We start from the raw sequence: 24,923 nt of genomic DNA, 5'->3' as shown, positions 1-24,923 counted from the left end.
ATGGGACATCAAGTATCGGAAGGTATTCTCATGGTTCCCAGGGTCTGAAGGAGAGGAAACTCTCCTTCAGGCCCTGGGATCCATAGGGATGTGTAAAATAAAGAATTAAAATAAAAAATATTGATATATTTACCTCTCCGGCGGCCCCTGAACTCAGCGCGGGTAACCGGCAGGCTTCTTTGTTCAAAATCAGCGCTTTTAGGACCTGAGAATCACGTCCCGGCTTCTGATTGGTCGCGGGCCGCCCATGTGACCGCCACGCGACCAATCACAAGCCGCGACGTCACCGCAAGCTATTAACGCGCTCATTTTTAAAAATGAGCGCGTTAATGGCTTTCAAAGACGTAGCGGCTTGTGATTGGTCGCGTGGCGGTCACATGGGCGGCCCGCGACCAATCAGAAGCCGGGACGTGATTCTCAGGTCCTAAAAGCGCTGATTTTGAACAACGAAGCCTGCCGGTTACCCGCGCTGAGTCCAGGGGCCGCCGGAGAGGTAAATATATCAATATTTTTTATTTTAATTCTTTATTTTACACATCTCTATGTATCCGATACCGATACCACAAAAGTATCGGATCTCGGTATCGGAATTCCGATACCGCAAGTATCGGCCGATACCCGATACTTGCGGTATCGGAATGCTCAACACTAATCCTCACCCATCCCTTGTAGATTGTGAGCCCTCGCGGGCAGGGTCCTCTCTCCTCCTGTACCAGTTGTGACTTGTATTGTTCAAGATTATTGTACTTGTTTTTATGTATACCCCTCCTCACATGTAAAGCGCCATGGAATAAATAGTGCTATAATAAATAATAATAATTCATAGTTTAGATGCCTTCAGTGTGAATGTACAATTTTCATAGTCATGAAAATACAAAAAAAATCTTTAAATGAGAAGGTGTGTCCAAACTTTTGGTCTGTACTGTATACGCACGGCTTCCCTGCGGAGACAGACATGTGGTGCGTCTTTCCAGACCATAGTGTGTCCACAAGATAAATGTCACCAGTACAATCTATTGGGCGCGGTGATTCTGCACGGTTCAATGTGGAATCACCAGAATTCAAGAGCCGGCAGCGCTTTGGACGCAGTGGACATGCTCTGCGTACAAAGCACTGTCTGATACTGACCATGGGCACATACTCCAAGTCTGATGGGCTCAGAAATGTCCTGCAGTTCAATTAGGGGCTGTGTCCTGGATCACCACTGATTGCTCAAGACACTGGTCGTCTGTGCACTACTCAGGAAGCAGAGTACTTGGCCCCCACCCGAGCATGTACACAGAATGGAGTAAGGGATGGACTTTCTATTGAGCCCATAGACTGCCTGCTCACCCAACTGAAAGGAGAGCACAGACGAGTGACAAGAGCTTTTGCAGGGTGTTTCAGCCCCACCATATGATTAAAGCCATATCTAATAAAATACAAATTAAAAATATATATACACACACACACGATCATATTCTAAAGGTAAAGGCCCACAAGTTGATTTTTGCATTAGCCACATAGGAGGATGTAAGCTCGGACCTGTGGTCAGTCCATGCCAGATTGTGATATGCGCTGGTGTGCACGAGGTCTCAGACGGCTGCTTTCAATGGTGGGTGACAAGTACCATGTCCACCAGCTGCTGCACACTCAGGACCTTGTCATTCGGCTTTCCCAGAGTCCTGCATGGCAACCCTAGCAACTCCAACAGACGCCATTTTCCCCGTCACCCAAGGACTAAGGGACAGCCCTTTCCATGAGGCAGATTCTTTCTCAGCAGTTTATTTCTATTTTGTCAGTTACATTCAGGGTCATTTAACCCTTTTGTAGCACCATCAGGAGACCTTATGTTGGAGCTGCCTCACACATTGGATCTTACTAGTTATTGGGATCATTTCTGCTCATTGTTAAACCTGAAAAAAATGTGAATCCGGATCTGCGGAATAAGAAACTGCAAGGTGACGTTCCCTCAGATTCACAGCTATGTCCCCTAATGATTACAGGGCTAAAAATCGCATCACAAGTACATAGATAGAAAGAGAGAGCGAGAGAGAGATACCTTTATGTGTCCTGCAACAGTCCAGAGAGCAACTGCAAGAGAGGAAGAAGAGAAATCAGTCCTACAGGTCCGCCATGTGCAGCCGGGGGACATGTCTGCAGAGTAGGGGGCCATGTGCGGCCGGGGGACATGTCTGCAGAGTAGGGGACCATGTGCGGCCGAGGGACATGTCTGCAGAGTAAGGGGCCATGTGCGGCCGGGGGACATGTCTGCAGAGTAAGGGGCCATGTGCGGCCGGGGGACATGTCTGCAGAGTAGGGGGCCATGTGCGGCCGGGGGACATGTCTGCAGAGTAGGGGGCCATGTGCGGCCGGGGGACATGTCTGCAGAGTAGGGGGCCATGTGCGGCCGGGGGACATGTCTGCAGACTAGGGGGCCATGTGCGGCCGGGGGACATGTCTGCAGACTAGGGGGCCATGTGCGGCCGGGGGACATGTCTGCAGACTAGGGGGCCATGTGCGGCCGGGGGACATGTCTGCAGACTAGGGGGCCATGTGATAAAAACGTCAACTCGTCCCGCAAAAAACAAGACCTCACATGACTCTGTGGACCAAAATATGGAAAAATTATAGGTCTCAAAATGTGGAGACGCAAAAACTTTTTTGCTATAAAAAGCGTCTTTTAGTGTGTGACGGCTGCCAATCATAAAAATCCGATATGAAAAACTCGCTATAAAAGTAAATCAAACCCCCCTTCATCACCCCCTTAGTTAGGCTAGGTTCACATTGCGTTAATGGGTTAACGCTAACGGACAGCGTTGCACGGCGAAAATGTCACAATTAACGCCGTGCAACGGGTCCGTTAGCACAACCATTGACAGCAATGTGATTTTCGGGTGTAGCGCATCGCTACAGCGTGCCATTTTCGGCTCGCGCTAGCAAGGTGCCGTTCTTTTGTGGCGCGCCTCAGACGCTGCTTGCAGCGTCCGCGGCGCGCCCGAGGTCCGATCCCCGATCTTCCAGAGCGGGGACGTTAACGCGACCACTAAACACGACACCTAAAAAGACATTGCGTTAGCGCAATCCGCTAGTGCTAAACGGATTTCCCTAATGCAATGTGAACCTAGCCTTAGGGAAAAATAATAAAATTAAAAAAAATGTATTTATTTCCATTTTCCCATTAGGGTTAGGGTTAGGGCTAGGGTTAGGGTTAGGGTTTGTATTACATTTACGGTTGGGATTAGGGTTGGGATTAGAATTAGGGGTGTGTCAGGGTTAGGTGTGTGGTTAGGGTTACAGTTGGGATTAGGGTTAGGGGTGCGTTTGGATTAGGGTTTCAGTTATAATTGGGGGTTTCCACTGTTTAGACACATCAGGGGCTCTCCAAACGCGACATGGCGTCCGATCTCAATTCCAGCCAATTCTGCATTGAAAAAGTAAAACAGTGCTCCTTCACTTCCGAGCTCTCCCGTGCGCCCAAACAGGGGTTTACCCCAACATATGGGGTATCATCGTACTCGAGACAAATTGGACAACAACTTTTTGGGTCCAAGTTCTCTTGTTATCCTTGGGAAAATAAAAATTTGGGGGGCTAAAAATCATTTTTGTGGGAAAAAAAAGGATTTTTTATTTTCACGGCTCTGCGTTGTAAACTGTAGTGAAACACTTGGGGGTTCAAAGTTTTCACAACACATCTAGATAAGTTCCATGGGAGGTCTAGTTTCAATATGGGGTCACTTGTGGGTGGTTTCTACTGTTTGGGTACATCAGGGGCTCTGCAAATGCAACGTGACGCCTGCAGACCAATCCATCTAAGTCTGCATTCCAAATGGCGCTCCTTCCCTTCCGAGCTCTGCCATGCGCCCAAACAGTGGTTCCCCCCCACATACGGGGTATCAGCGTACTCAGGACAAATTGAACAACAACTTTTGGGGTCCAATTTATTCTGTTACCCTTGTAAAAATACAAAGCTGGGGGCTAAAAAATCATTTTTGTGAAAAAAAAAAAGAATTTTTATTTTCACGGCTCTGCGTTATAAACTGTAGTGAAACATTTGGGGGTTCAAAGCTCTCAAAACACATCTAGATAAGTTCCTTATGGGGTCTAGTTTCCAAAATGGTGTCACTTGTGGGGGGTTTTAATGTTTAGGCACATCAGGGGCTCTCCAAACCAACATGGCGTCCCAACTTAATTCCAGTCAATTTTGCATTGAAAAGTCAAATGGCGCTCCTTCCCTTCCGAGCTCTGCTATGCACCCAAAAAGTGGTTTACCCCCACATATGGGGTATCGTCGCACTCAGGACAAATTGCACAACAACTTTTGTGGTCTAATTTCTTCTCTTACCCTTGGGAAAATAAAAAATTGGGGGCGAAAAGATCATTTTTGTGAAAAAAAAAAGAATTTTTATTTTCACGGCTCTGCGTTATAAACTGTAGTGAAACACTTAGGGGTTCAAAGTTCTCACAACACATCTAGATAAGTTCCTTGGGAGGTCTAGTTTCTAATATGGGGTCACTTGTGGGGGGTTTGTACTGTTTGGGTACATCAGGGGCTCTGCAAATGCAACGTGACTCCTGCAGACCAATCCATCTAAGTCTGCATTCCAAATGGCGCTCCTTCCCTTCCGAGCTCTGCCATGCGCCCAAACAGTGGTTCCCCCCCACATATGGGGTATCAGCGTACTCAGGACAAATTGGACATCAACTTTTGGGGTCCAATTTATTATGTTACCCTTGTGAAAATACAAAACTGGGGGCTAAAAAATAATTTTTGCGAAAAAAAAAACAAAAATTATTTTAACGGCTCTGCGTTATAAACTGTAGTGAAACATTTGGGGGTTCAAAGCTCTCAAAACACATCTAGATAAGTTCCTTATGGGGTCTAGTTTCCAAAATGGTGTCACTTGTGGGGGGTTTTAATGTTTAGGCACATCAGGGGCTCTCCAAACCAACATGGCGTCCCAACTTAATTCCAGTCAATTTTGCATTGAAAAGTCAAATGGCGCTCCTTCCCTTCCGAGCTCTGCTATGCACCCAAAAAGTGGTTTACCCCCACATATGGGGTATCGTCGCACTCAGGACAAATTGCACAACAACTTTTGTGGTCTAATTTCTTCTCTTACCCTTGGGAAAATAAAAAATTGGGGGCGAAAAGATCATTTTTGTGAAAAAATAAGATTTTTTATTTTTACGGCTCTGCATTATAAACTTCTGTGAAGCACTTGTTGGGTCAAAGTGCTCACCACACATCTAGATAAGTTCCTTAAGGGGTCTACTTTTCAAAATGGTGTCACTTGTGAGGGGTTCCAATGTTTAGGCACATCAGGGGCTCTCCAAACGCAACATGGCGTCCCATCTCAATTCCAGTCAATTTTGCATTGAAAAGTCAAATGGCGCTCCTTCCCTTCCGAGCTCTGCCATACGCCCAAACAATGGTTTACACCCATATATGGGGTATCAGCGTACTCAGGACAAATTGGCCAACAATTTTTGAGGTCCAATTTCTTCTCTTACTCTTGGGAAAATAAAAAATTGGGGGCGAAAAGATAATTTTTGTGAAAAAATATGATTTTTTATTTTTACGGCTCTGCATTATAAACTTCTGTGAAGCAATTGGTGGGTCAAAGTGGTCACCACACATCTAGATAAGTTCCTTAGGGTGTCTACTTTCCAAAATGGTGTCACTTGTGGGGGGGTTTCAATGTTTAGGCACATCAGTGGCTCTCCAAACGCAACATGGTGTCCCATCTCAATTCCTGTCAATTTTGCATTTAAAAGTCAAATGGCGCTCCTTCCCTTCCGAGCTCTGCCATGCGCCCAAACAGTGGTTTACTCCCACATATGGGCTATCAGCGTACTCAGTACAGATTGTACAACAATGTTTGGCATCCATTTTATCCTGTTACCCTTGGTAAAATAAAACAAATTGGAGCTGAAATAAATTTTGTGTGAAAAAAAGTTAAATATTCATTCTTATTTAAACATTCCAAAAATTCCTGTGAAACCCCTGAAGGGTTAATAAACTTCTTGAATGTGGTTTTGAGCACCTTGAGGGGTGCAGTTTTTAGAATGGTCTCACACTTGGGTATTTTCTATCATATAGACCCCTCAAAATGACATCAAATGAGATGTGGTCCCTAAAAAAAAATGGTGTTGTAAAAATGAGAAATTGCTGGTCAACTTTTAACCCTTATAACTCCCTAACAAAAAAAAATTTTGGTTCCAAAATTGTGCTGATGTAAAGTAGACATGTGGGAAATGTTACTTATTAAGTATTTTGCGTGAGATATCTCTGTGATTTAAGGGCATAAAAATTTAAAGTTGGAAAATTGCGAAACTTTCTAAATTTTCGCCAAATTTCCGTTTTTTTCACAAATAAACGCAAGTTATATCGAATAAATGTTACTACTAAAATGAAGTACAATATGTCACGAGAAAACAATGTCAGAATCGCCAAGATCCGTTGAAGCGTTCCAGAGTTATAACCTCATAAAGGGACAGTGGTCAGAATTGTAAAAATTGGCCCGGTCATTAACGTGCAAACCACCCTCGGGGCTTAAGGGGTTAAAGTTCGAACCCTGATCCCTTTCTAGAGACCAGGTCCCCTGCATCGAGAAAAACCTCAGATGTGCCCCCTATCCGGTATTGCTTGCATCCGTCGTGATAATTATTATTATTATTATTTATTATTATAGCGCCATTTATTCCATGGCGCTTTACATGTGAGGAGAGGTATATATAATAAACAAGTACAATAATCTTGAACAATACAAGTCACAACTGGTACAGGAGGAGAGAGGACCCTGCCCGCGAGGGCTCACAATCTACAAGGGATGGGTGAGGATACAGTAGGTAGGGTAGAGCTGGCCGTGCAGCGGTTTGGTCGATCGGTGGTTACTGCAGGTGATAATGTCCTCCAATGGCCTTACCACTGGATCCCTGATGGCAAATGCTTTCTAACTATCCACCAAGGCAGGAAGTCCCCGTTATTGCCAAAGAAAGATGTAACTTTCCCTCTAAATGCCCTTTTAACGACCTCTGTGCTGACAGGACCTACCACTGTAGCTGCTTCAGGTGAAATTGGGTCCATCTTACTACCGGTATACAAGATGTTAGGGATCCTAGGAAGGACATTGCTTTTCCTAGTGTCATTCTTGGCTGGTGCCTCTTGGCGCTAGCCTTCCTAGGCCCCTAGTGATTTAAGCAGAAAATGGCCCCTATTAACCCATTATCTACCAATGTCATTTTTTTGGGACGCCAAATCTTTTGCTTCTAACATAGAATTTTTATAATTAGGTCCAATTTTTGTGTTGTGTTTGTAAAATGAATGTTTTCAAAATAGGAAATCATGTCATTGTCATTTTTAATTGAATATTGGGACGCTCTTTTCTGAAAAATCCGTAAAATGAACATTTCTAATTTGGCAAGTAATGGGTTGTTAACAAAAGGTGACATTCTCGTAGATCACTCACCACCAGCTGTCATATTAAGAGTATCGGATTCGGAGGCTGATGAGGAGCACGTACAACGTCCCTCCTGGATACTGAGGAGTCCTGCGACCTCTGATTGGGACGGCTGCCATTTTTGCTACTCAAACGTCTGCTCCTTTTAGTGCACCCAAGCTGTTGACCAGGTACAGGTATAGGCGATTGCTGCTGCTGTCCTCTAGGATCCTCCATGATTGGGAGATTCGGGACACAAGCGCTTCTTCTGTGGTCATCCCTCCTTATGAGAGGGATCCACTGCGCTTTCCACCTCCTCCGATGCCCAACGATACCCCTCCCTGCTAGGATGCACCAAGTCTCCACGCATCCCGGTCGGCTTTTTCGCCCAGGGCACCGCCATCTTGGCTTCGGCGCACCCCCACTGACGTCATGCGGGCACGCCCATTCCCAGCAGAGTGCGCACTCGGAAGCCAGGCTCACTACAGAGCTTGCAGCCAGAAGGTAAAGGGGGAACGGCGCGGCGGATGCTGTAGAGCCGCCTGGCCCGTGACTGTGCCGACTACGTCCCTCGGACGGCGGCTCCAACACCCGAAGGCCGGCATATAGGCGCTCTGCCTGTTCTTCCAGTTCCGGGACGGGAGTAGGCAAGTATGAAAAAAAAAAAAACTCTTCAACCCACCCGGGTCTCAGCATAAAAGTTCCTGTCAGGACAGGAAACCCAACTGAAGCAGGGAGAGAGGTACTGCATTTTTATTTCAGTAGGTTTCCTGTCCTAGCTGGGCAGATCCCTCTCTCAGGTATGCTGTCAGGGGTGAAGGGAAAAGACGTAGTTACTTGGCGCACCCCTATAGACTCAGATTGGGGGTGCTTGCTGACCTTTTGTTCCCTGACTGTATCCCCTTGTGTGAGTGATCTAATGGTGCTTTCAACCTCCATTTTAATCACTGAGTTTAATTCGGAGGCGACATTTGGGGTCTCCTCACATAGCACCTCTACTATGCACGAACGGCAAAGTCTTTTATCCCACGTGACAGGTAACTCTCCCTTACACATGGGGCAACTACTGTGTTTGGTTTTAGCCAAGCTTTTTCCTCCCTGTATAATGAAAAGAATGGGGACTCAATTACATGGTGTACTTTCACGAAGATCGCTCACCAATCAGACGCAGCCGCGATCACCAATTTTGGAGGAGGAAAAAGGTTCCATTGAAGGGCCTTTAGAGGCCGGAAACTTGTCCAGAGCTTCTGCTGTGCTGGGGGGAATGGCTGCTGGAAAGTGTACTCCGCTTGCTTGAAGAACCATGCTGCCTTTTTTTCCTTTTTGGCTGTTGCTGCCATGGCTGTCCTGGCTCCTCCATCCTACAGGGGACGACTGGCTGCAGGGACCGTCTCACCCCCGCTCCCTTCCATTTGAATTTAGCAACCAGGCATCCCCTGTACAATTTCTGGTTTCAAAGCAGAAGGGACCCCGCTCGCTTCATCGGGGGGGGAGGGGGTTGATGCTGCAGCGCATCCCACGCATGCACAGATCGGACATACAGAAAAAATTATAAAAACAAGGTCAACGCGTTTCCGGTGACTAAGCACCCTTAACCATGATTAAGGGTGCTTAGTCACCGGAAACGCGTTGACCTTGTTTTTATAATTTTTTCTGTATGCTGATGTTTTGTCCTTTCACTATATTTTAAGTGAAATAAATTATGGATTTTTCACTATTTCGTTGAGCTGGATCTCCTTCTCTTTCCTGTTCGTCCACGCCCTGACACAGCGGTTCCGTGCTCCGAGCTCCTGGGAATGTCGGTATGGTGAGCTGGATTTTGTTTTTCCTACAGATCGGACATCCAGGAGCCCAGCACGGGAGTAGCACACCCAAACTCCAACCGTGGCAGGTGCATCGCAGCTGCCTGTATTGGTCTGGCCAGGCCTGGACTTCATCTCTTCAGGTACGCCATACTGAAGGTTCCCCATCAATGACTGGAAACCAACTGATGCAAGGGAGAGGCACCACCCTTATTATCTGTAGGTTTTCTGTCCCTGAAGGGCGGATCTCCTCTCTCCATAGTGCTGTCATGGGGGGGTAATTAAAGCTTTCAAAATATGGGGATGCACAATAACAAGCGTCTAAAGGTACCTTCACACATAACGATATTGTTAACGATATCGTTGCTATTTGTGACGTAGCAACGATATCGTTAATGAAATCGTTATGTGTGACAGCGACCAACGATCAGGCCCCTGCTGGGAGATCGTTGGTCGCTGAATAAAGTCCAGAACTTTATTTCGTCGCTGGACTCCCTGGAGACATCGCTGGATCGGCGTGTGTGACACCGATCCAGCGATGTCTTCACTGGTAACCAGGGTAAACATCGGGTAACTAAGCGCAGGGCCGCGCTTAGTAACCCGATGTTTACCCTGGTTACCATGCTAAAAGTAAAAAAAAACAAACACTACATACTTACCTACAGCTGTCTGTCCTCCAGCGCTGCGCTCTGCACTCCTCCTGTACTGGCTGTGAGCCGGAAAGCAGAGCGGTGACGTCACCGCTCTGCTTTCCGGCTCCCAGACCGTACAGGAGGAGAGCAGAGAAGCAGAGCGCAGCGCTGGAGGACAGACGGCTGTAGGTAAGTATGTAGTGTTTGTTTTTTTTTACTTTTAGCATGGTAACCAGGGTAAACATCGGGTTACTAAGCGCGGGATGTTTACCCTGGTTACCGGCATCGTTGGTCGCTGGAGAGCGGTCTGTGTGACAGCTCTCCAGCGACCAAACAGCGACGCTGCAGCGATTCGGATCGTTGTCGGTATCGCTGCAGCGTCGCTAAATGTGAAGGGGCCTTTAGTGTGACAGCAGACAAAAACAAACAAAAAAACCCCATCTAAATCTGGTATTGCTGTAATCGCACCGACCAGAAGAATAAAGTTGCCTAATCACTTATACCGCATGAGGAAAAGCGTAAAAAAATAAAACCAATTCTTCAGCTGCTGTTTGACTTGTTCATTCTGCCTCCCAAAGACAGCAGTAAGGCTCGGCACACATTTATCCCTGCACTCTGCATCGAGCGCTTACACCGAGATTTCCGTGTAATTCTCTGAAATACGTGATTCAGAAGGAACCCCCAGTGAAATATTCGCTATAATGAGACAGATTGATGCACTGTGGACGCTGTCAGACCCATGATCCTGCGGTTTGCGTCTTTAGGGGTGCATAAAAGTGCCGGTGGCCATAGTTTTGTGCTCCTCTGAAAATAAGGAAACTGCTGAACAGAGGCCAGATGAAGTCCAGAGTAACTCTGCTGCCTCATTATAGTGAACGGATCCCTCTGGGGTTTCATCTGAATCACGTCATTCAGAGATTTAGATGGAAAGTAAGTGCACAGCGTAGAGTGCCAGATAAATGTGACCACAAGCACAAGTCATATCGAATAAATTTTACCACTATCATGAAGTCATCAAACAATTAAAAAAAAAAAAATCTAAGAGTAAGTGGGATCCGTTGAAGCATTCCAGAGTTATTACCACAAAGTGACACTGGTCAGATTTCAAAATTTATGCCTGGTCATTAACTTACAAAGTGGCTCGGTCCTTAAGTGGTTAAGCGAACTCCAATTGGGTACATACAAGACAATCAGTGGTTGTTTTAACAACATGCATAGACAGGCCGACCACACTTCCACGCATACAAAAGGATTGTTAACACGATTGCATCAAGTTTTTACAACAAGATGCGTTTCCAAGAAAGATTACGCTTAAGGGTATGTTCACACGTTCAGGATTTCCATCCTTTTTTTCAGGACTGTTTTTTTAAAAAACTGCAGCTCTTGGCAGAAAACGCAGGTCCTTTTTTTGGTCCTTTTTTGTCCTTTTTTGATGCGTTTTTTGATCCTTTTTTTTTATGCAGTTTTCTAACCCTAACCCTACCCCTAACCCTACCCCTATTCTAACCTTAGTGAAAAAAAAAAAAAAAAAAAAATCTTAATTTTTTTATTGTCCCTACCAATGGGGGTGACAAAGTGGGGGGGGGGTGTCATTTACTATTTTTTTATTTTGATCACTGAGATAGGTTATATCTCAGTGATCAAAATGCACTTTGGAGCGAATCTGCCGGCTGGCAGATTCGGCGGGCGCACTGCGCATGCGCCCGCCATTTTGCAAGATGGCGGCGCCCAGGGAGAAGACGGCCGGACGGACACCGGGACGCCGGGTAAGTATAAGGGGGGGAGATTAGGGCACGGGGGGGGCATCGGAGCACTGGGGGGGGGGCATCGGAGCACGGGGGCGGGATCGGAGCACGGGGGGGCAGCCACACTCCGCCCACGCACTTCCGCCCGCTCCCCCGCACTTCCTGCTGCAGCAGTTCTGCACATCAAATCGCAGTAAAACCCGCAGATATATTTTTGATCTGCGGGTTTTACTGCGGTTTTGACCTCACAATGGAGGTCTATGGGTGCAGAACCGCTGCGGTTCAGGAAAAAGAAGTGACATGCTCCTTTTTTGCCGCAGCTATTCTGCGCGGCTTTTTAAACGAAATTCCGGATCATGTGCACAGCAGTGACTGTTTTCCATAGGGTTACATTGTTATGTACCCTGCATGGAAAACAGCTGCGGAACCGCAGCGGCAAAACCGCTGCGGTTCCGCAGTAAAAAACGCACTGTGTGAACATGGCCTAAGCCAGCTTAACATGTGTTTTGCTCTCTCATCGGGTAATTAATTGGGAATGAACGTTCCAAGAAAAGCTGAAGTACAGTGTAAATGCTTTTTAGCAGGGAACCCATTAGCAGGATTTCACACCCCAAACTATTTATATGAATTGATATGCAAATAAGGATAAAGAGCTATTGTAGATCTGAAGCCTCTGCCACCCCAGCTCTATTCCCCATCCAGCACTGCCTCTTCCTGTTTGCTCCTTACCTGAAGGTCACAGAATAGAGGCCATCAGCCAAGCAGGAGAAGATGAACACATGTATGACTGAAAGCAGATGGCTTCCAAGAGAAATAAAGGCAAGTACTCCTAGGTACCACGCATTCAATTCAGTGGCTGACCTGACAGATTCCCTTTAAAATTTACTAGGGCCACATTCAAATGTAATGGAAAAAATCTAAGATGAATTTAGTGAACTCAGAGGATTTCACCTCTCACATTGAGTGAACCCAATGCAAAATTTTAGAAATAAAATACAATCTTTAATATAGGGTGTGCTGGGAATTAGAACATCTGTAGCATGCATACAGTTGTGGCCAAAAGTCTTGACACCCCTGCAATTCTGTCAGATAATACTCAGTTTCTTCCTGAAAATGATTGCAAACACATTCTTTGGTATCATCTTCATTTAATTTGTCTTAAATGAAAAAACACAAAAGAGAATGAAGCAAAAAGCAAAACATTGATCATTTCACACAAAACTCCAAAAATGGGCCAGACAAAAGTATTGGCACCCTCAGCCTAATACTTGGTTGCACAACCTTTAGCCAAAATAACTGCGACCAACCGCTTCCGGTAACCATCAATGAGATTCTTACAATACTCTGCTGGAATTTTAGACCATTCTTCTTTGGCAACCTGCTCCAGGTCCCTGATATTTGAAGGGTGCCTTCTCCAAACTGCCATTTTTAGATCTCTCCACAGGTGTTCTATGGGATTCAGGTCTGAACTCTTTGTTGGCCACCTTAGAAGTCTCCAGTGCTTTCTCTCAAACCATTTTCTAGTGCTTTTTGAAGTGTGTTTTGGGTCATTGTCCTGCTGGAAGACCCACGACCTCTGAGGGAGACCCAGCTTTCTCACACTGGGCCCTACATCATACTGCAAAATTTGTTGGTAGTCTTCAGACTTCATAATGCCATGCACACGGTCAAGCAGTCCAGTGACAGAGGCAGCAAAGCAACCCCAAAACATCAGGGAACCTCCGCCATGTTTGACTGTAGGGACCGTGTTCTTTTCTTTGAATGCCTCTTTTTTTCTTCTGTAAACTCTATGTTGATGCCTTTGCCCAAAAAGCTCTACTTTTGTCTCATCTGACCAGAGAACATTCTTCCAAAACGTTTTAGGCTTTTTCAGGTAAGTTTTGGCAAACTCCAGCCTGGCTTTTTTATGTCTCGGGGTAAGAAGTGGGGTCTTCCTGGGTCTCCTATCATGCAGTCCCTTTTCATTCAGACGCCGACGGATAGTACGGGTTCACACTGTTGTACCTTCGGACTGCAGGGCAGCTTGAACTTGTTTGGATGTTAGTCGAGGTTCTTTATCCAACATCCGCACAATCTTGCGTTGAAATCTCTTGTCAATTTTTCTTTTCCGTCCACATCTAGGGAGGTTAGCCACAGTGCCATGGGCTTTAGACTTCTTGATGACACTGAGCACGGTAGACACAGGAACATTCAGGTCTTTGTAGATGGACTTGTAGCCTTGAGATTGCTCATGCTTCCTCACAATTTGGTTTCTCAAGTCCTCATACAGTTCTTTGGTCTTCTTTCTTTTCTCCATGCTCAATGTGGTACACACAAGGACACAGGACAGAGGTTGAGTCAACTTTAATCCTTGTCAAATGGCTGCAAGTGTGATTCAGTTATTGCCAACACCTGTTAGGTGCCACAGGTAAGTTACAGGTGCTGTTAATTACACAAATTAGAGAAGCATCACATGATTTTTCAAACAGTGACAATACTTTTGTCCACTCCTTTTTTTATGTTTGGTGTGGAATTATATCCAATTTGGCTTTAGGACAACTCTGTTTTGTTTTTTTATTTAAGACAAATTAAATGAAGATAATAATACCAAAGAATTTGTGTTTGCAATCTTTTTCTGGAAGAAACCGAGTATTATCTGACAGAATTGCAGGGGTGTCAATACTTTTGGCCACAACTGTATTCCATGTATAAAAAAAATAAATAAAAAAAATTGAAGTCTAAAATATTTGTTAACCAATTTTTCTAAGAAATAATCGACACTAAATGGCGCCAAAATAAGAAAATGACACACATTACCCAGCAATGTTAGCTTTTGCAAAGGGACAGCGTCTGTCTCATCATTTTCATCAGATGAATTAACTAAGGAAAAAAAGAAAATGCCTTAACTTTCTCATACTAAAATATACTTAACACATACATCATATTTAACTATACACATACCTTCAGCTGCATTGAATATAAAAGTCTACACACCCGTTAAAATGCCAAGATTTTGCCAAATAAATAAATCATCACATTTAACCCTTTAAGGACCAGTAGTATTTCAGTTTTTGAGTTTCCATTTTTGCTCCTCTTCTTCCCAGAGCCATAACTTTAATTTTTCCTTCAATATGGCCATGTGAAAGCTTGTTTTTTGCAGGGCGAGTTGTACTTTTGAATGAAACCACTGATTTTACCATATCATGTACTAGAAAATGGGAAAAAAAATCCAAATGCGATGAAATTGCAATACCACATTTGTTTTTTGGATTTTTTTTTTACCATGTTCACTAAATGATAACGGCAGGTCAGTTTTATGATTTTCCAGGTCATTATGAGTTCATGGACACCAAAAAGGTTCTTTTTTATGTGAGAAAAAAAAAAAAGCCATTTCCTAGACACGTAGTGTCTCCAAATTTTGGGATCTCGGGTTGGGTGAGGGCTTCTTTTTTTTTTGTGCGCAGACCTGCCACTTTTATTGATACCATAATGCTGTGTATTTTAATCACCTGTTATTGCAATGTTGCAGTGACCAAAAAAGAATTCTGGCATTCTGATTTTTTCTCTCAATATGCCATTTACCGATTGGATTAATTCATTTTTGATAGATCGGGTAGCTCTAAACTCGGCGATACCAAATATGTGTATGTTTCATTTTTTTTTTATTGATTTATTTTGAATGGGGGGAAAGAGTGGTGATTTGAACTTTCATATTTTTAAAACCATTTTTTTTTTTAACTTGCTTCCATAGTCTCCATCCGATCGCCTGTGCTACATAGAGAAGGGCTGCAGCCTGCTCTGTGTAGCAGATATGCTCACTTGCTAAGAGCGACAACCACTGGGCGGCGCTCAAAGCTATCTGGCTATGACAACCACAGGGGTCTCCTGCTGACCCCGGGTTGTCATGCCAACCCACCGGCAACCTGCGGTTAAGTGACACGGGCGCTGATGGCAGGAGAACATGATGCGCTTCCTGCGTGCACATGTTAACTGCCGCTGTCAGTTTGACAGCAGAATTTATGTTAACAGCCGCGGATGGAATCACGATTCCACCCATGGCTGTTAGTGTTAAATGTCAACTGATCAGATCAGCTGTCATGTGCTAGAAAAGGTGCAAGCTCATCGCCAGAGAACACACCAAATAGGGGGACAGAGTCCATCATTGGATGTTAAGGGGTTAAAGAAGACATCCTATAAACTGTTATTATTAAACCTATGTGCATGTAGTGTATTGCTATACTCCCCTACTGCTGCCTTCTATGGGGTACAGCGCCGTTCTGTTCTGCTTCTCAGTGACATCACAGCACTTAAGACTCTCCATGTCACTATGAGTGAGCCAGAAGTAAGCCTATGGATCTTCACTCTGACCAGCCACAGGCTTTCATTGTATGTCACTTCTGGGTCACGCAGAGTGGTGACAACTCAGAAGAGGCGCAGGATGCCAGAGAACGCAGGGAATATACTTGCACATATACATACACATTTAACCCCTTCACCCCCGGGCCATTTTCTGTTTTTGTCTCCCCTTCTTGCAAGAGCCTTAACTTATTTATATTTCCGTTAATATAGCAGTTTGGTTTTTGCAGGACGAGTTGTACTTTTGAATGGCACCATTGATTTTACCAAATAGTGTACAGGGAAATAGGAAAAAAATTCCAATTGCGGTGAAATAGCAAAAAAGGGTGCAATTCCACAATTGTCTTGTGCTTTTTTATTTTTTTATTTACCATGTTCATTATATGGTAAAACTAACCGGGCAATGATTCTCCAGGTCAGTACGAGTACACAGATACCAAACACATTTTATTTTTATTTAAGTGGTGAAAAAAAAAAATTCTATGAAAAAAATATTATTTATTTTGCTAGATCAGACATTTCTGAACTAATACCAAATGTGTATTTTTTTGTTTTATTGTCAATGGGGTAAAAAAGCTGTGAACTGGACATTTTTTTCTATTTTAATTTTTTTTTTTTTTCACTCTTTAATAGTCCCTTTAGAATTAAAACCGTCATCGTCCAATCACAATCTCCTATGAACGCCGTTCATGGGTAACCACCGATCGACCAAACCGCTGCACGACCAGCTCTACCCTCACCTACTGTATCCTCACCCATCCCTTGTAGATTATGAGCCATCGCGGGCAGGGTCCTCTCTCCTCCTGTACCAGTCGTGACTTGTATTGTTCAAGATTATTGTACCTGTTTTTATGTATACCCCTCCTCACATGTAAAGCGCCATGTAATAAATGGTGCTATAATAATAATAACAACAATGACAGTCACGGGGGTCAATAGCAAACCTTTGACTGTCACAACAACACATCGGCACCCCGTGATTACATCAAGGGCGCACTGATGGGAACGTGGAATGTGGAACACCCCTGTCGGCGAGTGATAAATGCTGCTGTCAATCTCTGACAGCAAGATTTAACAGGTTAACCGCCATGAGTGAAGCACTGCTCCACCCGTTGCTGTAAAAGACACATGAAGGAATTTAAGAGGGGAATGACTTGTGAAGGGGGAAAAAAAAAAGAAAAGAAAAAGACATCTTGTTTCTACATAGAGTAGAGAAAAGAGAACAATTAGCCGGGTAAAAAGTTAAAATGAACATAATATGAAGAACTGCAATATATCAAGAAGATAAAAGCTTTGATGGGAGAGTGCTACTTTTAAGATGTAAAATGATGGCATTTTAACACTGAGTATGTAGATTTTTCTATATCAACTGCATGTGATAGAAAAGCTCATAACTTATGTTTCCCCAAAGGAGCAATGGCACACAATGCTGGATCAACACTAATTGATTATCTTAACCCCTTTCTGACCTCGGACGGGACAGTAAAGCCCCAGTAAAGACGGGACAGTAAAGCCGCTTTGATGCAGGGCTCCGCGGTGAGCCCGCATCAAAGCCGGGACATGTCAGCTGTTTTGAACTGCTGACATGTGCTCGTAATAGGCGCGGGCAGAATCGTGATCTGCCCGCACCTATTAACTAGTTAATGCCGCTGTCAAACGCAGACAGCAGCATTTAACTACCACTTCCGGCCGGGCGGCCGGAAATGATCGCATCGCCAACCCCCGTCACATGATCGGAGGTCGGCGATGCTTCAGAATAGTAACCATAGAGGTCCTTGAGACCTCTATGGTTACTGATCGCCGGTAGCTGTGAGCGCCACCCTGTGGTCGGCGCTCACAGCACACCTGCAATTCTGCTACATAGCAGCGAACAGCAGATCGCTGCTATGTAGCAGAGCCGATCCTGCTGTGCCTGCTTCTAGCCTCCCATGGAGGCTATTGAAGCATGGCAAAAGTAAAAAAAAAAAAAAAAGTGAAAAAAAAAGTGAAAAAAAAAAAAATATGAAAGTTTAACCCCTTAGCGACCGCCGATACGCCTTTTAACGGCGGCCGCTAAGGGTACTTAAACCACAGCGCCGTTAATTAACGGCGCTGTGGAAAAAGTCCATAGCGCCCCCCAGAGGCCGATTTTCTCCGGGGTCTCGGCTGCCGAGGGTAGCCGAGACCCCAGAGAACATGATTCGGGGGGTTTTTAACCCACCCCGCATTTGCGATCGCCGGTAATTAACCGTTTACCGGCGATCGCAAAAAAAAAAAAAAAAAAAGCGATCTCTTTTTAATTTCTCTGTCCTCCAATGTGATCGCACATCGGAGGACAGAGAAAAGGGGTCCCAGGTGGCCCCCCAATACTCACCTAGCTCCCCTGATGCTCCTCGTGTCTCCCGGTGGGCGCCGCCATCTTCAAAATGGCGGGCGCATGCGCAGTGCGCCCGCCGGCCGGCACCGGGAGAATCTTTGGGGTCTCGGCTGCCGGGGGTAGCCGAGACCCCAAAGAGCACGATCGGGGTCGGTATTACCGACCGCTGTTTTGCGATCGCCGGTAATTAACTGTTAACCGGCGACCGAAAAAAAAAAAAAAAAAAAAAGTAAAGTGTAATTCTCTGTCCTCTGATGTGATCGCACATCAGAGGACAGAGAAATAGGGGGATTCGGGGACCCTAGCATACTCACCTAGGTCCCTGGATCCTATTGCTGCTCCTCCTGGCCGCCGGCAGCAGAACATGGCGGACGCATGCCCAGTGCGCCCGCCATCTGTCTCCATCTGCCGGCCGGCAGGAGAACCGCAGTTGGGGCTAAAATTAGGGGTAGGGTTAGGGGTAGGGTTAGGTTAGGGGTAGGGTTAGGTTAGGGGTAGGGTTAGGGGTAGGGTTAGGTTAGGGTTAGGTTAGGGGTAGGGTTAGGTTAGGGTTAGGGTTTGGTTAGGTTAGGGTTAGGGGTAGGGTTAGGGTTAGGGGTAGGGTTAGGTTAGGGGTAGGGCTAGGATTGGGGCTAAATTTAGGGTTAGGGTTGGGGCTAAATTCAGGGTTAGGGTTGGGGCTAAACTTAGGGTTAGGCTTCTTTCACACTTCGACATACCGACGCAAGTTGTCAAAATTGTGCACAACGTGGGCAGCAGCTGTAGTTTTTCAACACATCCGCTGCCCAATCTATGTCCTGGGGAGGAGGGGGCGGAGTTACGGCCACGCATGCGCGGTCAGAAATGGCGGATGCGACGTACAAAAAAACGTTTCATTGAACGTTTTTTTGTGCCGACGCTCCGCCAAAACACAACTGATCCAGTGCACGACGGACGCGACGTGTGGCCATCCGTCACGATCCGTCGGCAATACAAGTCTATGGGCAAAAAACGCACCCTGCGGGCACATTTGCAGGATCCGTTTCTTGTCCAAAACGATGGATTGCGACGGAATGCCAAACGACACAAGTGTGAAAGTAGCCCTAGGGCTAGGGTTAGGGTTGGGGCTAAAGTTAGGGCTAGGGTTGGGGCTAAAGTTAGGGTTAGAGCTGGGATTAGGGTTAGGGTTTGGATTAGGGTTGGTATTAGGGTTAGGGTTGGCATTAGGGTTACGCTTGGGATTAGGGTTAGGTTTGGGATTAGGGTTAAGGTTAGGGTTGTGATTAGGGGTGTATTGGGATTAGGGTTAGGTTTGAGGTTAGGGTTGAGATTAGGATTAGGGGTGTGTTGGATTTAGGGTTTTGATTAGGGTTGACATTAGGGTTGTTTTGGGGTAAGGGTTGTGATTATGGTTAGGGTTAGTGATTAGGATTATGGATCAGGTTGGGATTAGGGTTAGGGGTGTGATGGGGTTAGGGTTGGAGCTAGAATTGGGGGGTTTCCACTGTTTAGGTACATCAGGGGGTTTCCAAACACGACAGCCAATTTTGCGCTCAAAAAGTCAAATGGTGCTACCTCCCTTCTGAGCTCTGCCGTGCGCCCAAACAGTGGGTTACCCCCACATATGGGGCATCAGCGTACTCGGGATAAATTGGACAACAACTTCTGGGGTCCAATTTCTCTTGTTACCCTTGTGAAAATAAAAACTTGGGGGCTACAAAATCTTTTTTGTGAAAAAAAAAATATTTTTTATTTTCACGACTCTGCATTCTAAACTTCTGTGAAGCACTTGGGCATTCAAAGTTCTCACCACACATCTAGATAAGTTCCTTGGGGGGTCTAGTTTCCAAAATGGGGTCACTTGTGGGGGGTAACTACAGTTTAGGTACATCAGGGGCTCTGCAATCGCAACATAATGCCCACAGACCATTCTATCAAAGTCTGCATTCCAAAAAGGCGCTCCTTCCCTTCCGAGCTCTGCCGTGCGCCCAAACAGTGGTTTACCCCCACATATTGGGTATCGACGTACTCAGGAGAAATTGCACAACAACTTTTGTGGTCTAATTTCTCCTGTTACCCTTGTGAAAATAAAAATTTGTGGGCAAAAAGATCATTTTTGTAGAAAAAATGCAATTTTTTTTTTTCACGGCTCTACGTTATAAACTTCTGTGAAGCACATGGGGGTTCAAAGTGCTCGCCACACATCTAGATAAGTTCCTTAAGGGGTCTAGTTTCCAAAATGGTGTCACTTGTGGGGGGTTTCCACTGTTTAGGCACATCAGGGGCTCTCCAAACGCGACATGGCGTCCAATCTCAATTCCAGCCAATTCTACATTGAAAAAGTAAAACGGCACTCCTTCTCTTCCAAGCTCTGCGGTGCGCCCTAACAGTGGTTTACCCCCACATATGGGGTATTGGCGTATTCAGGAGAAATTGCATAACAAAATTTATGGTTACATTTCTGTTTTTACACTTGTGAAAATAAAAAAAATGGTTCTGAATTAAGATGTTTGCAAAAAAAAGTTAAATGTTCATTTTTTCCTTCCACATTGTTTCAGTTCCTGTGAAGCACGTAAAGGGTTAATAAACTTCTTGAATGTGGTTTTGAGAACCTTGAGGGGTGTAGTTTTTAGAATGGTGTCACACTTCATTATTTGCTATCATATAGACCCCTCAAAATGACTTCAAATGTGATGTGGTCCCTAAAAAAAAAATGGTGTTGTAAAAATGAGAAATTGCTGGTCAACTTTTAACCCTTATAACTCCCTAACAAAAAAAAATTTTGTTTCCAAAATTGTGCTGATGTAAAGTAGACATGTGGGAAATGTTATTTATTAACTATTTTTTATGACATATCTCTCTGATTTAAGGGCATAAAAATACAAAGTTTGAAAATTGCAACATTTTAAAAATTTTCGCCATATTTCCGTTTTTTTCATAAATAATCGCAAGTAATATCGAAGAAATGTTACCACTAACATGAAGTACAATATGTCACGAAAAAACAATCTCAGAATCAGCGGGATCCGTTGAAGCGTTCCAGAGTTATAACCTCATAAAGTGGCAGTGGTCAGAATTGCAAAAATTGGCCTGGTCATTAAGTACCAAATTGGCTCTGTCACTAAGTGGTTAAATCACCCCCCTTTCGCCCCAATCAAAATAAATCAATAAAAAAAAAATCAAATCTACACATATTTGGTATCGCCGCGCTCAGAATCGCCCGATCTATCAATTAAAAAAAAGCAATAACCTGATCACTAAACGGCGTAGGGAGAAAAAAAATGCGAAACGCCAGAATTAAGTTTATTTGGTCGCCGCGACATTGCAATAAAATGCAATAACAGGCGATCAAAATAACGTATCTGCACCAAAATGCTATCATTAAAAACGTCATCTCGTCACGCAAAAAATAAGCCCTCAACCGACCCCAGATCATGAAAAATGGAGACGCTACGAGTATCGGAAAATGGCACAATTTTTTTTTCTTTTTAGCAAAGTTTGGAATTTTTTTTCACCACTTAGGTAAAAAATAACCTAGTCATGTTTGGTGTCTATGAACTCGTACTGACCAGGAGAATCATAATGGCAGGTCAGTTTTAGCATTTAGTGAACCTAGCAAAAAAGCCAAACAAAAAACAAGTGTGGGATTGCACTTTTTTTGCAATTTCACCACACTTGGAATTTTTTTCCCGTTTTCTAGTACACGACATGCTAAAACCAATGATGTCATTCAAAAGTACAACTCGTCCCGCAAAAAATAAGCCCTCACATGGCCAAATTGACGGAAAAATAAAAAAGTTATAGCTCTGGGAAGGAGGGGAGTGAAAAACGAAAACGGAAAAAACGAAAAATCCCAAGGTCACGAAGGGGTTAAACAAATATTCCTGACTAAATGTCTAAAAAAAAGTCTTAAGGTACCGTCACACTGAACGATATCGCTAGCGATCCATGACGTTGCAGCATCCTGGCTAGCGATATCGTTGAGTTTGACACGCAGCAGCGATCAGGATCCTGCTGTGACATCGTTGGTCGGCGCAGAAAGTCCAGCACTTTATTTCGTCGCTGGACCTCCGGCAGACATCGCTGAATCAGCGTGTGTGACGCCAATTCAGCGATGTCTTCACTGGTAACCAGGGTAAACATCGGGTTACTAAGCGCAGGGCCGCGCTTAGTAACCCGATGTTTATCCTGGTTATCAGCATAAAAAAAACACTACATACTTACATTCCGGTGTCTGTCCCCCGGCGCTGTGCTTCTCTGCACTGGCTGCGAGCGCCGGCCAGCCGGAAAGCGGTGACGTCACCGCTCTGCTTTCCGGCTGACCGGCACTGACAGTGCAGAGGAAAGCACAGCGCCGGAGGACAGACATGGAATGTAAGTATGTAGTGTTTGGTTTTTTTACGTTTACGCTGGTAACCAGGGTAAACATCGGGTTACTAAGCGCAGCCCTGCGCTTAGTAACCCGATGTTTACCCTGGTTACCAGGGGATTTCGGGATCGTTGGTCGCTGGAGAGCTGTCTGTGTGACAGCTCTCCCGCGACCAAACCGTGACGCTGCAGCGATCGACATCGTTGTCGGTATCGCTGCAGCGTCGCTTAGTGTGACGGTACCTTTACACAACTAATATGGGAAAAACTGAGAGAGTCAAGTGGACATAGGTCGGATCCTAGGTTGCCTAGAAATTCCCCAGTCAGCAGATTCCCATACACAGCAGTCTCTGCAGATCCCACTAGAACATACAGGAGCCCAATAAGGAGAACCTGATGTGCCTATTTGTATGGAAAATTAGAAATTCCTGAAGACACAGAATTAGAATAAATGCGTGTAAATGGGCACCTCTTGTTAAGAACGGATCTGGTACACCAGCCACACTGGATCTGGAGGCTTCTTTTGGAACACATCCTTCTGTAACGCAAAGTTAAAATAATTGTAAATTGTGTGACTTGTAAATCCTCACACATACTGCTCCACTTTTCTAGTGCTGGAGCCAGGAGGAGGACCGCAAGTATGTGAATTACATACAGTCACGTGCCGACAAGATGGACACAGCCAAGCTCAATGCAAGTGCACTAAGCAAGGCGTGACAGTTTAGGCAGACTGTAGCTGGAAGTATGCAAATTGTATTTTTGTGGTCACATGACCGCCCACTTCCAGCAACTTGGGGTCCACCCAGTGCCCAAGGTCAGACAGCCCCTTTAAATTGTAACAAGGTGATGTATATACAATGGGGAAAAGTAGTATTTGATACACAGCCAAATTTGCAAGTGTGTTTCAAAGTGTAAAATCTATTGCCAAGGAGTCACGCAAACAAAGCAGAACACGTGTTAAATCACACCCATACATAAAGTGAGGAAGATAAGTATTTGATACACTGCTGAATTTGCAAGTTTTCCCACCTACAAATAGGTCTGTTACTTTTATTGTAGGTACACTTCAACTGTGAGACAATCTTAGCAGGAATTTTGGCACACTCCTACATACAGATCTTATCCAGATTTTTCAGGTTTCGGGGCTGTCCTGGGCAACATTGAGTTTCACCTCCCTCCAAAGATTTTCTATTGGGTTCAGGTCTGCAGATTAGCTAGGCTACTCCAGGACCTTGAAATGCTTCTTAGGCTATGTTCACACGTTCCTGATTTCCCTCCTTTTTTTTCAGGACTAAAAACCGCAGCTCTTGGCAGAAAACGCAGGTCCTTTTTTTGGTGCTTTTTTGGTGCGTTTTTTGATGCAGTTTTCTATGCAGAGTCTGTGTTTTCTAGGAAGTTTTTTAGGGTTAAAATGGCTGAAAATACCCTAACCCTACCCCTATTCTAACCCTATTCTAACCTTAGTGGAAAAAAAAAAAAATTATTAATTTTTTTATTGTCCCTACCTATGGGGGTGACAAAGGGGGGGGGGGGGTCATTTACTATTTTTTTTATTTTGATCACTGAGATATAACCTATCTCAGTGATCAAAATGCACTTTGGAACGAATCTGCCGGCCGGCAGATTCGGCGGGCGCACTGCGCATGCGCCCGCCATTTTGCAAGATGGCGGCGCCCAGGGAGAAGACGGCCGGACGGACACCGGGAGGCCGGGTAAGTATAAGGGGGGGAGATGAGGGCACGGGGGGGGGGCGTCGGCGCAGGGGGGGTGGCATCGGAGCACGGGGGGGTGGGATTGGGGCACGGGGGGGCAGCCACACTCCAGCGGTTCTGCACCACAAACCGCAGAAAACCCGCAGATATTTTTTTCATCTGCGGGTTTTACTGCGGGTTTGACCTCACAATGGAGGTCTATGGGTGCAGAACCGCTGCAGTTCCGCAAAAAGAAGTGACATGGTACTTCTTTTTTACCGCGGCTATTCAGTGCGGCTTTTTTCGCGATTTTCCGCAATGTGGGCACAGCAGTTCCTGTTTTCCATAGGGTACATTGTACTGTACCCTGCATGGAAAACAGCTGCGGACCCGCAGCGGGAAAATCGCGGCGATTCCGCATGAAAAAAAGGATGGTGTGAACATGGCCTCACAGAGCCACTCATTAGTTGCCCTGTGTGTTTTGGGTCATTGTGTTGCTTGAAGACCCAGTCACAACCCATCTTCAATGCTCTTACTAAGGGAAGGAGGTTGTTGGCCAAAATCTCGCAATACATGACCCCATCCATCCTCCAT

The 24,923-nt window shown here is 45.1% G+C and overlaps 1 protein-coding gene across 1 annotated transcript in view; it reads right to left on the bottom strand.

Annotated features, from left to right (window-relative positions):
- The window catches only part of ZNHIT3 (zinc finger HIT-type containing 3), an 81,691-nt gene that overhangs the window by 44,574 nt on the left and 12,194 nt on the right, over positions 1-24,923 (bottom strand). Inside the window, exons 3-5 of the mRNA XM_069759798.1 lie at positions 23,108-23,176; positions 14,335-14,459; positions 2,042-2,096 (exon numbers count right to left, since the gene is read on the bottom strand). Of these exons, the coding sequence (XP_069615899.1) occupies positions 2,042-2,096; positions 14,335-14,459; positions 23,108-23,176 (249 nt within the window). The remainder of the gene's footprint in view (positions 1-2,041; positions 2,097-14,334; positions 14,460-23,107; positions 23,177-24,923) is intronic.

This window comes from Ranitomeya imitator, chromosome 3 (assembly GCF_032444005.1).
Source record: "Ranitomeya imitator isolate aRanImi1 chromosome 3, aRanImi1.pri, whole genome shotgun sequence".
NCBI classification, from domain to species: Eukaryota; Metazoa; Chordata; class Amphibia; order Anura; family Dendrobatidae; genus Ranitomeya; species Ranitomeya imitator.
Note: the sequence above shows the minus strand (reverse complement) of the source record. Positions and strands in the feature narration are given on the sequence as shown.